The 14964-nt window shown below is 36.1% G+C and overlaps 1 protein-coding gene across 1 annotated transcript in view; it reads right to left on the reverse strand.

Moving 5' to 3' along the window:
• Positions 1-9211: 9211 nt before the first annotated feature.
• Positions 9212-14964, reverse strand: part of LOC104082275 (dedicator of cytokinesis protein 9-like) — a 48476-nt gene continuing 42723 nt past the window's right edge. Inside the window, exons 26-29 of the mRNA XM_009585711.1 lie at positions 13745-13935; positions 12420-12520; positions 12082-12220; positions 9212-9460 (exon numbers count right to left, since the gene is read on the reverse strand). Of these exons, the coding sequence (XP_009584006.1) occupies positions 9338-9460; positions 12082-12220; positions 12420-12520; positions 13745-13935 (554 nt within the window). The 3' untranslated portion in view covers positions 9212-9337. The remainder of the gene's footprint in view (positions 9461-12081; positions 12221-12419; positions 12521-13744; positions 13936-14964) is intronic.

Raw genomic sequence — 14964 nt, forward strand, 5'->3', positions numbered from 1 at the left:
AGGAACGAAAACATCCCTGTGTTATCAACACTGTTTCCAGCACAAATCCAAAACACAGCCCCATACCGGCTACTATGAAGAATTTTAACCCTATCCCAGCCAAAACCAGCACATTGAAAAAGTTTTCCACTGCCAAGGAAGACCTCCAGACATGGCATTTACTCAAAAGCCACGATTCCTTGTCTTCCATGGGGATCTCCAGCCTGCCTGGCCTGGCCGCTTGGACACGGGCTTCTTAGTGCTCGTGAGCATGTGGGTGCCAGAATATGACTGGGTGAAATCTATGAGAGAACGTGAGGGACTGAGATCGGTTTTGTTTAAAATAAATACCGCCTTCCCTTTTCGTCTGGTCTTGAGTTGAATTTTGTCACATTAATTTCCTACTGCACAGAGTCAATGAACTACAAAATAGTCTCTAAATTTATAGTCTCTGCAAAGAAGGAGGATAGCTGTTTGACCAGACCTATTTTCTGTGTAAGCCTATTTTAGTTCTTTGTTATTTTAATCTCGTAATAGACCTCCCAGTGTGGTGTTTCACACCAGTACCATGGCAACAAGCATATCATCATCCCACACGCTTTCTCTGAATATTGGGACAATGTGAACATTATTCCAAAATTTCTGTGCTCAGAGATCTCTTTTGAAGGAACATTAGCAGGCCAGCGCCTTTTGGTCAACTCTTACTACGCCTGGTTTCAGTTTTTAGGCCTGTAGATACTGAATACCTGATAGAAATAAACTTCCTGTTGGATTATAAGGGAGCTATGAAATATATAATTACCTTCATGCAAAAACGTTTTTGTCACTGTTTCTAAAGATAGAACATAACCACTTTGAACATATCTCCACACTTAACAATTTGACCTTTGACCACCTGCTTGGAAATGAGGCTATATTTAGCTAGCGAGTATTTCAGCAAAATGCCTTAGTATCTTCATCTGTGTGAGGTGGATTTTTCCAATCAATATCTTAAATTTCTTAGCAATTTTCTGTATTTGATTTCTATTTCCTCTTCTTTCCACTTAAATATTTGATTTTTTTTTTAAGTGTCAGTATTTCATCCTCAGTTTATCAAAAAGCAAAAGCATTTCCTCTCTTGCTGTCATAGCTTTGCATGCATCCAGTCAGCTTTTTTTAAAGCTTCTAGTTTTTACCAATTTATTTAATTAACAAGCTGAACAGATTTCCTTTTTTTGGAATAAAATGTAAATTTCATTTTAGGGTTATCTCTGCCAGTTGGTAACAAATATTGTCAAGTTTTGATCACTGGTTCCTAGACATGCACCAAAATCCAGTATCGTAATTATTTAATTATAATAACCTATAATCCATACCGGCTGTGTATTGTTAGATACAATGGTTTTCTAGAAGCATATTGTAATAAGCATATTTTACTATTGGCTGTGAGTCATCTTCCCCCGTAGATGTGCGCGGCAAATTAATCATCCAGTTCTGAGCTTTAACAACACAGCTCTTCATCAACACATTGCTGCCTTGTGCTTCCCCAGCCGGTGCATCCCTTCATTTCTGTTTCAGTTCCTATGGTTCGCAGTTACCAGTATCTCCAAAACAGGTAACAATCAATTTTAGCGTAGGGTGTCACCTCCCCTATTTTATCTTTCTCAAGTAAATAAGTGATACAAAAAAAAAAAATCCCAGTCACATAATTACTCTAGGCACATTTAGATAAATTGTTTCAAGGCTTTATTATGTATTTTTACAGTCTGCTAGCACACTGTGATAAGAAATATTCAGCTGTTTCAAATTATGGATGCAGAACAAGGATCCATCACTGATGATGATGAAAGGAAAAAGTTTTAAGCAATCTGAAAAAAACCCTCAACAGGCTGCTGGTGGATGAACAAAAATTTTCTTTTTTGTCACAGGCCTTTTAAAAGTCTAAATAGTTTTGTTGACAAATCCTCCATTTTATTAGACCAATTATAAAAGGTGTTTGTCCCCTTACATGCCTTGTTATTGATTACTATGGTTAAGGCAGCTACTAAAGCTTCACTAAATCAAATACAGCTCTGGACTCGCCTCTCCTCAAACAACATTCACAGAGTTCTCAGAGTTACGGAATGAGCAACGGATTGAACAGTTTTGCTTAACTAAGGGTTTTTTCTTACAGTTATTTGTACATCCTTGGCAACTTCTTATCTTCTCCATTTACAGTTCATGCCACTGAAAAAAAATCCCATTACTTAACAGCTCTGTCAGAAGTTTCAGCTCTCTTGGTAGCTGTGCTAATAATGTTGACCAGTGCAAAACGATGCAGCCAATTTCTGTTCAGATTTCTTCCAGGCTTCAGATTCCTTTTTTTTCAAACTCTAAATAAGTAAGCTCGAACTTACTTATTCAGCAGTTACCAGTATTTTCTTGTATATAATCTGATAACTTTCCTAGACTGGTAGATCTCTGTTTTTCTTCAAACACTTGAAAAAATATCTGATGTCTCACTTCCATTAATTTGAAAATTATGTCTGTGTAAAGCTGGTTAAACCTTATACCAATTCTTAAAATATTAAATGGAAACTAAACTAACCTAAAAGAATATTTATTTTGGGACATGAGACTGTATTAAAGATCTCAGTTCTGTCAATTTTGTTCACAATTTTCATGTCCCCATCTTAATTTGTCAAGTCAAACATTCACATTTTTGGCAGTCTGATATCACAGAGACAAACATAATAAGATTATATAGCACTAGCTACAAAACCCACCATCCTCAGAAGCTACACTTGCTGTTCAGGTATCCAGTGTCAATGAATCTTACAGGGGGGAGAGAGAGACAAAGTTTAAAAAACAAAAGGCAATTTAAAACCAAGCACACATTAGCTGAATTCATGCAGTATTGTATTAAACTGGATGCAGTTTGTGGCTGCATTATCCAATATTTGGGGGAAGAAATCTCAGACATGTCAACCCAAGATAAAAGGGAAGATTTTCCATCCAGATGTTGGCTTTAAAAGGTGTGGTGTCCCTTTAGCCACAACTGTATGGCATTTAAAATCCTCCAAGCTCTCAAGCTTAATCAAAATAGCAGTTGAATCAGCCCACGCATACAAAAAGAAAGATGCTCTAAGGATGCACCGTGAAAGATTACTTACCTAAATCCCTTCAACCTCCTCTTTTGTCTTTCTAGCTAGCTAATCTTTTACAGTGTAATACAAACAGCAAAACAGAATCATGCAGCTAGCAAAGCTCTAGGTGCTTTTTCATCATTCACAACATGTATCAATTAAAGTGTAGCATTCCCAAGGTACTTCACTAACATCAGTTATACCTTGTTCTTGCAGGAAAAAAAATTACAAGTTTTGCATAGAGAGAAGAAATTATAAAACTCCTCCTTAAGCAGAAAATACCAGCAAACCCCCTAATATCTATTACAGTTATCTTGAAAGAGAAATACTGCCTAATCACTAGATATAATTTAAATTAATTAATTGTGTCAAGACCAAAAGATATTTAGTCTCTAAATGGCTTTTAAATAACTCATTAGACATTTAACATAATACTTCAGAAAGGAAATAGCCACCATCAAAATGTTTTAAAGGTGTTAAAATAGTCACTTCTACAAACATCATAGAGACAATTGAAGTTAGTCATTATCTGCCTAATGTTTCCATTTTTTCTGCCCTTCGACCAAGAAGCCCCAGGACCCCTAGTCTGAGCACAGTTAAATACAGAGTTTTTCAGTTCATGAAAAACACAGAACACTAGTTTTCCCAAACTTCACCAGATAGCCTTCATGACAGATAGTGACTTACATGTCTTCTATTTACTGAAAATAAGTCTCCTCACAAAGAAAACAAAGATAAAAGAAACTGAGTATTAGAAAAAAGCATTCCTGACTTACTGAGACTAGGTGTTTTCATTAAGACCCAGGTTCATCTAAATACATTGTTTCATTTGAAATCATTCCATTTAATTGAATACTATTTTTAAAATATTTATAACATTATGGTTAGGTTTAACATTGTGTTTACCATGTCCAGCCTGACAACTAACTGCAAAGATCCCCAAGACCACATTACAAGTTGCTATCGTGTATGTAACTGTGGCAACAGTAAAATAAAGCGTGCTCAGCATCTTGAAAAAAGATTTTTGTAGCACAGGTATCAGTTTTCTGATTTGCCCAGTTTCCTGATTTGTCCATACACCCCCTCATCTCTACTTGCCTTAAGCCCAACTTGTCTCCTCGTTCCTGTGACTTTACCTCCTCCCCTCTGCAGTACACATAGTTTTCTTTCCACAGTACGCTACCTACCCACAGTACGCTACGGAGTACACTGTCATCTGGGGAAAGAAGCCATATTAACACTTATTTTGAGTTAAACTGATGCTAATTTATCGCCCACCCTGTGCATACTGATTGGCCAGCTGGAGAGCAAGTCATGTTCACATTGCAGCGCTTCCATAAGCAATGTTATTGATTTAAATCTATCACCTCTGCCAGCCAATTTTTTCATTAAGCATGTAGAAACCTTTCAGCCAAATTTGGCAAAGATCAAGACTGGTCAACAGCTTCAAAAGTTAATAGGGAGAACACCAAATTGTTGGAAGAATAGGAGTGAATTGCATAAGCGGAATTTTCTTAAGGAATCAGGCTAAAAAGGAAGAAGAATTAAAAATATCGCCACATCTCATGGGTAGGTGAAAAACTTGTATCATAATAATCACCTGAAAAATTAAACAAAACATCATAGTATCTGCTGGTGAAATATGCAAGAAAGTTGTTCTCCCCAAATTTTCTGAAACTGTGCCCATATTAAACACCTTGCTTTTGCAAATGTTTAATGCATGTTGAAATTTTTAAAACGTCAAGAACCAATGCATTATGATCACCCAGAGCAGCCTAAATATTTTTAATAAGAAATAATGGAGAAATGGATTATAATACTGTGATACATAAAGAAAACTATACAGTTACTATATAGTATAGACAGAAAAAAATACAAGAAACCAAGGCAAGGTAGACAAGCAATTGTATTTAGACAGCTAGGCTTTAGCTAATTAATATCTACATCCTTTCATGTATAAGACACTACAAATGTGTGTTACAGATATACACACAGATATCATTCCCCTAGCCTAATGGCCACCCCTGTAAAACATCCATAAAATGTCCATTGAGTTCATTTAGTCCATGACTTTGGGCTCCATCTGGTTATGGTTGTGACTCAGGACCGTCTATTCCTGACTACTGGCCCCAGTATCCCAGCATTGGAGAAACCAGCTGATAATTTGCTCACCTGGATGATGGCTGGAATCTTTTTGCTTCTCACAGCTCACTTAGTGACCAGGTGGTTTCTTGACTTGTTTATGATTTCTGTCTCTTCCCCCTCCTGTTCTTGTGACTGCTTCGCTGCAGAACAGGCTGTCTCTTTCGATTCTCCCTCCTGCTCTCAGGAGAAGCTTCTTCCTCCCTTACTAAATGGGTTGACTTCTGCTTCCATTGTTTCTTCTTGACTACCGGGGCAACTGGTATAGTTGAGGGTTGGGTCTCTGGTTTAGCCGGGGCTGTTTGTATGTCTTCAGATCCAGAGACCTTCCTCTTCCCCTTGAGGGTGCTGAATAGCACTCGGTAGGCATATACCAGGCCCCCGCACAAGGCGATAAATTGTGCCTCTGGCATAGCCAAGGCATTCTTTTTTCAAACATTCTATCACTTCATCAAGATCCTGCACTTGTTCGGAGGTGAAGTCCCAGACCATCAGAAATGACAACCCTTCTAGGTAGCTGCCCATCCTCTCGCAAATGCCTTGCTGCCCATACCCATACTGCCTTGTGACATATCCCTATGTGATATTCCTAAACAGTTGGTAAACCTTAGGAAAAACTGGAAACATATTCTTGAAACATGCTCGTAGGAGTATTTTGGTTACCCAAGGATGTCCAAGATATTGAAGAGTTATTATAAAAAGGGAGAAAACATCTACTCCGCAGGAAAAGAAGGGGACAGTGCCATTCTTCATTCCTTCCACCGATTGGTTCTCGGAGGAGAAAAGGGAAAAAGTGTAATTGTTAATTGTCTTCATGAGATGGTTCCTGAAGTAAAGGGAAAGCAACAATGCAGGGCCCAAATACCAGATTAGGCTCAATGCCAATGTTTTTATCATAGTTCTCCCAGGCAAAACACAACCAATGCTACACTGCACAGCAAATGGCGAAAGTCAAATATAGACTTTAACAAGCTCTCAAATTTGATGTGCAGCAAAAAAAAGGAGAGTATGGCATTGATCAGATAAACCAATGCCGAGAACAAGTAAATCAACATAGCGACCAGCCACTGTTAAACAGATGATAACTATAAGTTCCCTCTAACATGCTGTGGTCAAATCTGTTATCTCAAACCCTTCAAGCCCCACACTGGGTGCCAAAAAGGACTGTTGTGGTTTAACTTCACACAGCCACTCGCTCACTGCCCTGCAGCAGAGTAGGGGAGGGAATCTGAAGAGTAAAAGTGAGAAAACTTGTGGGTTGAAATAAAGACAGTTTAATATGTAAAAAACCCAAACAAAACAAAGAAAAACAAAACCAAGAAAAACAAATGATGCAAAAAACCCCAATTCCTCACCATCAGCCAAGCAATGTCCAGCCAGTCCCCGAGCAACCGCTGCCCTGGCAAACTTTCTCCACAGTTTTTATTGCTGAGCACTACGTCACATGGTGTGGGATATCCCTCTGGTCAGTTGGGGTCAGCTGTCCCACCTGTGCCCCCTCCCAGCTTATTGCGTGCACCCCCAGCCTCCTCGCTGGCATGGCAGTGTGAGAAACAGAAAAGGCCTTGACTCTGTGTAAGCACTGCTCAGCAATAGCTAAAACATCCCTGTGTTATCAACTCTGTTTTCATCAAATCCAAAACATAGCACCATACTAGCTACTGTGAAGAAAATTAGCTCTATCCCAGCCAAACCAGTACAGAGCCCAAGTCTTTATAAATAAAGAATAACCCATATTAGATACCTGATTTGCATGTTGTGGAAGCAACAGCAGAAAAGGGAGGCTGGTACAGAATGAATTATTCAGGAGGTAAAACCCAGCAATTATAATCTTAGCATATCTAAACCCAAAACAATACATTAGAGGGTGTGTTCTCTCATATGAATGCATCATGTAAGATTATAAACAAAATGTCTGTAGACTTAGAGTTGAACACGTGCTAATCATTAATACTACCCTACGTAAACCTACATCAACTTTTGTCAACCACATTTCACTGTTTTTCATAGGCCAGCTTTCAGGAAGTAAGCAACACAGTTACACATATATTTAGCTGTATATAAATATACATAGATACATATTCAATTATGAAGACATACTACATTTATAGGTTGGTTAGCAGATACAACTGTGTCAAACTGACGTCTCAGTGCAAAAGGTATTGTACAACTGCAGGAACTGTCAGTTCTGCTCCCAAGGAAAGGGAAAGTTAGAAAAAGTGGGGTAATTACAAGAAGCCACCATAATGTACACAATTTCTATTAATATATTGATATAGAAATCTTCCTGAATGGCAAAACAACTTTGCAGGATATTTTCTCCTAATAATGAAATACCTTTTGAGACTAACTATATTGATACGTAACAAAGTATTCCTATATCCCTTTTCCACAAACGAACAAAAAAGTGAAAGCATATAGGGTGGAGGGGTAGAAAGGGGACTGTTGGACAGTCTCTTATCACAGCATTATGGGTTCACTGTCTAGAAGTATTTGTCGGGGGGGTTTCTTCCCTTTTTTTCTTTTAAGGAAAAGAATTTTAAAAAACAGGAATTTTGTTTCAGAAACATAATTGGAAAAAGCAGAGTTATCCAGCGTTTCACTACCAGGATGAGCTGTTTTGGAAAAATCTTTGATGAATAATGGCAACATATGAGTTTCATGCCACGCTACAGAAAATGACAGTAAAGCTTATGACATAAAGGAAAAGATGATTTCTACTGTCATTTGATGAAAAGTTTTGAAGACTTCCTAATACTAACTGTACTGGTGAGTAACAACCTTTAGTTACTGTAACATGCTACTTGAATCAAACATGATGGATCCAAAACTGATAACTAATAACCTAAATTCCCTTTATTGACAAGGAATATGAAACACACCCTAGAAGTGTCTGCATCTCATCTCACACTTAAGCTGCAAAAAGCCATTTTTTTTAATCAAGCTTTCATCTTTCCCCAGTCTCAGGGACAAATCTGAAATAAAAACCAGAGCACACAGTGAGAAAAGTAACTACTTTTTTCCTTTTAATATAGATGTAGTACAGAATGTTTAATTACAGCAGGACAATGCTTCCAGTTAAATAAAATTAAAACCCTTTATTTTCCCCAAATATAAAATTACTAAATTAATGTCTTAAAAGAATAAGAATATGGAAAAAGCTTTAAATTATACCACCATTTACCACAGTAACCATAATCACCAATTACATACTCCATTGCTTTGGCAAAAAAGTTTTTTTCTTTTCATAACTGCATATAAACCTAACATAGCAAAGACTGTATACATCTTTATATTGCACTTATTTATATACAGGAATAAATGAACTGTAAAGTCTGCATATACTTGGAATAAGCAAATTTTCACAATAAACTGAAAGCAGAAGGATAAGAGCTGGTATGAATATTAAAAAATGCTTAGAAATGTAATACATTTATGTACAGACTGTATGGACTGTATTAACAAACAATATGTACATAACAATTTACTACTATTGATATTTTAGTATAACTCAGTGTTCATTAATACAGACCTTTGGTTGTGTTTAGTTGTTTAATAAGATCTAAGCTCACATACCTCCAAAATACAACAAGGTATAAAATAAAGCACAACAAATTGCCAAATGGTACAAAAACTACTATTGTCAGTTCCATTAAACCCAAAAAACTAGTGTCTCTCTCTAGCCCCAAAATAGTTCTTGTACTTGGAATCAATCTCTATGTGCCATACACAAAAAGAACACCTGAATGTTACACATCTGCAAAATTACATCCCACAACACTTTTTTATAATGTGCAATTAATTTTAATAATACTTTCTAATGAAAAAGAGAAATTAACTTCAACTTTATAATTTTCCAACACGCACCTCTGCAACGACATTGTGAATACTTTTAGATGTTACCAGCAAGATTAGAAAAATATATGTGCGCCTCCCTTACTCTAAAAGACTATTACCAGTACTGCTATTTGCTAAGTGTGCTCGGACATTCGTATGAATTATGCAGCTTGCACGTGCCCAAAATTTAGCTTCAAAATCATCCTGAGTTTGCACACAATTAAGCAAATCCACATACTTTAAAAAGAACGAACATACTTTCCTTTACAAAACAATCATGCAACTGAAGAAGAACTGGGCATCCCATGAACCGTTGTGCTTGTCGGAGTTCCACTTATGGCATTGAAAATGTGTAGCGAATTAGGCATAACACTAGCCTTTTCTTCAACTGGAGTAATCTTAAAATGGAAAACATGTATTTATGAAAATGTTACAAAATGACACAAGCATTTATAAAACAGCTAACCAATTTCATAATGCGCTGCTTATCAACTCAATTTTTTTAGTACTTTCTCAATTGCACAGAACTTCTTTTTGGGGATGGTTACTCTTTTCAGCCATCCTCTACTAGATTTAGGAGGGCAGTAGCTATTTCTCCAACATCAGTTCTCCTAATTCAGGTATTACACTGTCCTCTCTAGAGGAAGCTTGAATAGCTTCTCTCATTTCTCTTGTTAACTTTCAAAAAGAGTTTCACAAGGACAACAGGCTTGCTTTTTGCCCTTTTTTTTTTTTTCTTTCTTTTTTTTTGACTTAGGGGTATGATTTGAGCATTTCTTATCAAAAGCTATCGAAGCACCAAAAAGACTTCATTCTTAACAGCTATAAATTTACTAATGCTAAGATTAGAAATATTGGAAAGAAAGGAATTATGTAAAGATTAGATAAACTAAGAGCAGAAGTAACAGAAACTAATTACCATCCCATCTGATCATATTGGCAAGCAGCAGAGGAGAAAAAAAGAAAAATCTGTTAAGATTCTTTTCTATATTTTTCATAACAAAATTTCTGCAATTGTTTAAAATCCACACTGTTACAAGACAGCTAATAGGTTTTTTTCAGTGACATTAGAACAAACATTGTGAGAAGCTCTTTTTCCAAATACAGCAGTAGGCAGGCACACAAAGTTTACATTTTTAAAGATTTCAGTGAAAAGCCTCATGATTCCAAGCCTTCAGGGGAGTGATCAATCTAATTTTTTTTAAAAAAACAACCCAAAAACATAGCATGTTTTAATTATTTACAACTAATTAAATTTATATAAAAAGAATACAGTGGTAGGCTAATAGTACACATTAATTCAGTCAGTCCTGTACTTTCATATTCTGTTCATACTATCTTATAGGTATCAGTTGTTTGCCCCTTCTTCTCTTTGTTTACTTTTAGACAATGTGATTTACTTTTGAAGTTTCAGGCATTACATGCTTTTTCTTATCAATCTTTGGAAACTCACACACCTGAGCATTTTTTAGACATATATATTTTGCATTAATTACTTTAATGAATTAATTCAAAGTATTTTTTCTTGTGTACAAACTGTCATTATATCCTTTTAGTTTTTCCTATGCCAGGGGAATATTAATCTTTCATTTATTATTCTTATCATTAAATTATTTGACCAAAACATTTTCCTCTCTTTTCTGAAGGGGTCTTCTGTACAGCTGTCTAATTCTCCCATATACCTCGTTCATCTTAATCAGCTGTCCAATCAGTCCTTTCTGAAACCCTCCACTGCTTTCTGCTGTTCAATACATCACATTGAAATGCAGTCAAACTGTCTCATTTTTGTCAGCTAAGTAATCTCTTTTCCTGTTCCAGGGATCTTTCAAAACTGTTTTCCTCTACACACGTCTGAAAGACACTGGGTTTTTTAAAAAAAAAAACAACACATGGATTCTGATAAAGTGGCATCACTCCCTACAAACCTTGTTTTGCAATATTCTCTGACACTGGTGTTTAAAAAGAGTTAGTTTTGTGATAAGCTTTTCCCTGTGATAGTATAACAAAAGAATAAGAGAATGAAAATAAAGCCTATGCGCTTGCTATATTCTTGTGCTTCACCATATTATTTCATATTATATCATAGCACAGAGCTACTCATAGCACAATACCCGAGAAAACCACATCAGGAAATAAAGGAGAGCAAGAAAGCATGTGAAGTGAACTTTAGACACTTGACACATTTTTGAACAGAAAAAAATCTCCATAAAAGTTTTGATACCATCTAAGCAAGGGTAGAATAAAGGCAAATCTTTCCTAGATAAGCCTACGGATAAGCTGTTATACCAGCAAACTGATTAGCTTTTTTAGCAAGTATTTCTTGGATAATAATAGAGTAATTTAGAGATGTCAAAAAATAGTAAATGGGTAAAGTCATTGTACATCTAAAGGACGCAATCCTGAAAAAAAGCTGCAAGATTAACAGCACGTTTAAAATGTCAGCTAGACTGAACGCCTCGGGTAGGTCTCAAGTTTGATTTTTCCTGTACAATTCGATTTCTGAGTAAAGCCTACAGTTTCTGTGCAGACAAGAGAAACTCAGAGCTCCTCTTTGTATCAATTGATTATCCAGACTAGGATGCATTGGTTCCTAAACTAAGAAACGTTGCTATTATGGTCATACATCTAAGAAAGTCTCATAGACATGTATATTTGTAAGGTAAAATATTATCAGAAAACACAGGTATTTCTTGTGGGCCAGAAATACAAGTCTTGAGGGTTAAGAACTATGAGCCAGTCTATGTCTCTGGGAAAAGATTATACAAGTAACAGTGGATGAAGGAAAAGGAACCTGAAGTGATGAATATGATAAATAAAAATGTCAAGAAGGCAGGGATCAAGCATGAATCTTCAGCCCTTCCTGTCCTCCTGGAAATAATATCCTTGCCTCTGAAGTCAGGAGACAGGGGGAGAAGAAACAATACTTTTATGTAAAGCGTTACATACACTTTTCCTAGGGGAAATTACATTACAGCTACATTCTGAACGCTGGTATGTATAATTTAATTTCAGCACATACTTGTTCATGCATTATTTCAGAAAGCTCTTTTGCCATTTCTCTGTAGTTGGCCTTCATTTCTTCTTGATATTCCAACTGATCTTCCTTTATAAGTCGTTCATTTACACCCAGAGCATGCCCACAAGCTTCAACAAATTGCCTGATTTAGATAAAATAATAAAAAAAGATCTCAATCAGGAATACAAGATCCAAATGATTAATTCAAAATGCCAACTTAAAGCATGTTTTTAATGCAGTCAGAACACTATAAAAGTTAAAAGTTTTAAAAAAAATTCTTATGATACCATTCTTGAAAAAAAGTCAATCCCCCCCCCCCCCCAAAAAAAAAAAAAACGTACCTAAAAACTTCCTTTAGCAGCTTTACTTTATTGTCTGGATATCTTTTGGTGTTTGTGTCATCTAAGAAAGCTCTTGCATATGCTAACGGACCAGCATTAACCTAAAAAGAACAAGAATTACAAAATAAAGTCAGTTCTCAGACATATTGTCTTAGCAATAACAGATACTACAGGTGTCTGTCTGATCTGCTTTTCTTAGGAGAACACACTGATTTCAAAAAAGCTGCACTTATGAAATAAGATGACTGCTGGAGTTGGAACATAAAAGCAGGAGAGTTCTCTACAGCACTCTGTATGAACCTGTCCTGGCACAAAGAAACCACTTCGATGATGTGGCAAAGTAACTGCTGATAGTGCCAATTTGTCATCTCTGCTTATGAAATTAGGGTAGGAAAATGAGCTAAATCTACTACTGTTTGGTCTGCTTATCTATTGAAAATATTCTTCCAAGATGAAAATTCTGCAATAATTAGCAGAAACTTAATTGTCCTATTATGTCACCTACACGAAAAGTGGATTCAACGATTTCTGACTCATCCCTATTATTCTTTTATATTAGCAGTAGGAGCCCCTGACTTCTTATCCCAAATGCTAGTTTGACAACTTCCTGATTCTGGAACCTTGGTTTGTTGTTTGTTTTTTTTTTTTAATTTTCTCTTCAACAACATGACAACAGTTCATTTCAGATAACTGTGTTTACTGTTCCTTTGATTTGAATCAGTTAAAAGTAATAGAGCAGCACTTTTGTCATTGCATTCTTAAGACCCTTACCATATTGATGTGTACATGCTATAACTGCTTTATGTACCCTATTTTGGTGATTCTGATGGTTTCTTTATACATTCAGTTCTTGCTTGCCTTAGGCAAAATAAAATGTTGCACAGTGAGATTTTCTATTACCCTCCTCCTATATTTTCGCACTCCATCTCCATAGGGATCTGACCAAAATATAAAAGCAATAAAGACCATGTTGAACCTACTGTGAGCAGACCTACATCCAGGCAAGATATGTTCATTCATCCTCATATGGGAAGTCACTATTTTATGGTAGCTTCAGCTTTACACCAAAACCTGATGGGGCTCAGACCACCAAAGATTCCAGAGATGAATCTTAATCCTTTCATATAACTGTCCATGATCAGTGTTTATATGAAATAATTCTATTGCTTTTCCTATTCTGGAAATAACCGCAAACAGTAAGCATATTTCTAATTTAGGACATTCTTGAATATACAGAATAGAAACTAATGATAAAATGCTACTTATATAATTTTTCAGGGACAGAAGTAAGCAAAATAGCTGAATGGCAAAGTATACGCTCTTACCTGAACACTGACACTTCCTTGTAGCTTCAGCTGCAATTTGATCATATCTACTTCAGCTGAAGAGCAAAGCTGCCTAAGTTCTGCAACTTTTTTACTCATTTCATCAATGGCTACTTCAATTGGGTTTAAATCAGTATGGTGCTGGTACATTACTGGAATGCGCTTTTTCACATATGGGAAACAATGTATAGCTATGGATGGAAACAAGTTTAATATAGTTAGAAAAAGGTTTTTGAATAAGGTGTGTTTGGATAGAATTTTATGTTAAAATCTCATTTTGATGTAACTAGTTGCCCAACTTCATATGAGAACCATAAAAAGAATTGCGTATCATTCACATATCTCAAAGAGGAGAAGAATCAAAACCAGCAGAGCTGTATTTTCTATTTCCTTACAAGTATTAGCTATGGACAGCTGACATCTTAAAGTCATTTATTTAAGTTGCTTTTACCACTGTATTAAGACAGTGATACAGAAGCTCACACTTAACAGAGACAAAACACAAAATAGTCTTTTTCTAAGAAAAAGGAAAGCTAGACTCCAGACTCAAAATTCTTGAAGCTTAAGGAAAAAAACCAAAAAAATTATTTGAGGATTATCCCTTGAATAAACCAATCTGAAAACCTAGTTTTGGCTAAAAATATGAAAAGTATTTTAGCTGATAGCTATAAAGGACTTGAATTAATGCTTCCAGTCAAAACGCAACTTGTTATTTCACAAATTCAGATTTACATGTTATACAGAAACATCACCAAGCACACCGTAACTTTTAATTATCTCCCTTAAAAGTATAACAAAATGTTTTGTATCACTGAACTAAATATCTCTAAAGTTTGAGCCTATGGGGAGATAGATGGCCGCTCTCTCTCCCTTCTGAAGCTAACAAAGGAAAAACTAAAGCTCAGGGATTAGTCCAAAGTCACAATTGAACAGAGGCTGGAAACCAAACCAGAATCTGCCTTCAGTCTCTTTTAGCTGCTTTTAGACAAAAGAACCAATGCTGCATTCAACAGGTCCACAGACGGAAAGAATGCTGAAAAACCCCATACCCAAACCAGCAAGCATAATACCACCGTCCTTCAATGTTTTATAGCAAAGAGAGGTGGGCGCAGGCAATAGCAAAGGGAGAGATGCAGACATTCCATTATTAAAAAAAAAAAAAACAAAATTATTTAAAAGTGAAGGGTAGTTAGAGATTTTTACTCTCTTTTTCCAATGCT

Source organism: Fulmarus glacialis, unplaced genomic scaffold (genome assembly GCF_000690835.1).
Source record: "Fulmarus glacialis isolate BGI_N327 unplaced genomic scaffold, ASM69083v1 scaffold480, whole genome shotgun sequence".
NCBI lineage: Eukaryota > Metazoa > Chordata > Aves > Procellariiformes > Procellariidae > Fulmarus > Fulmarus glacialis.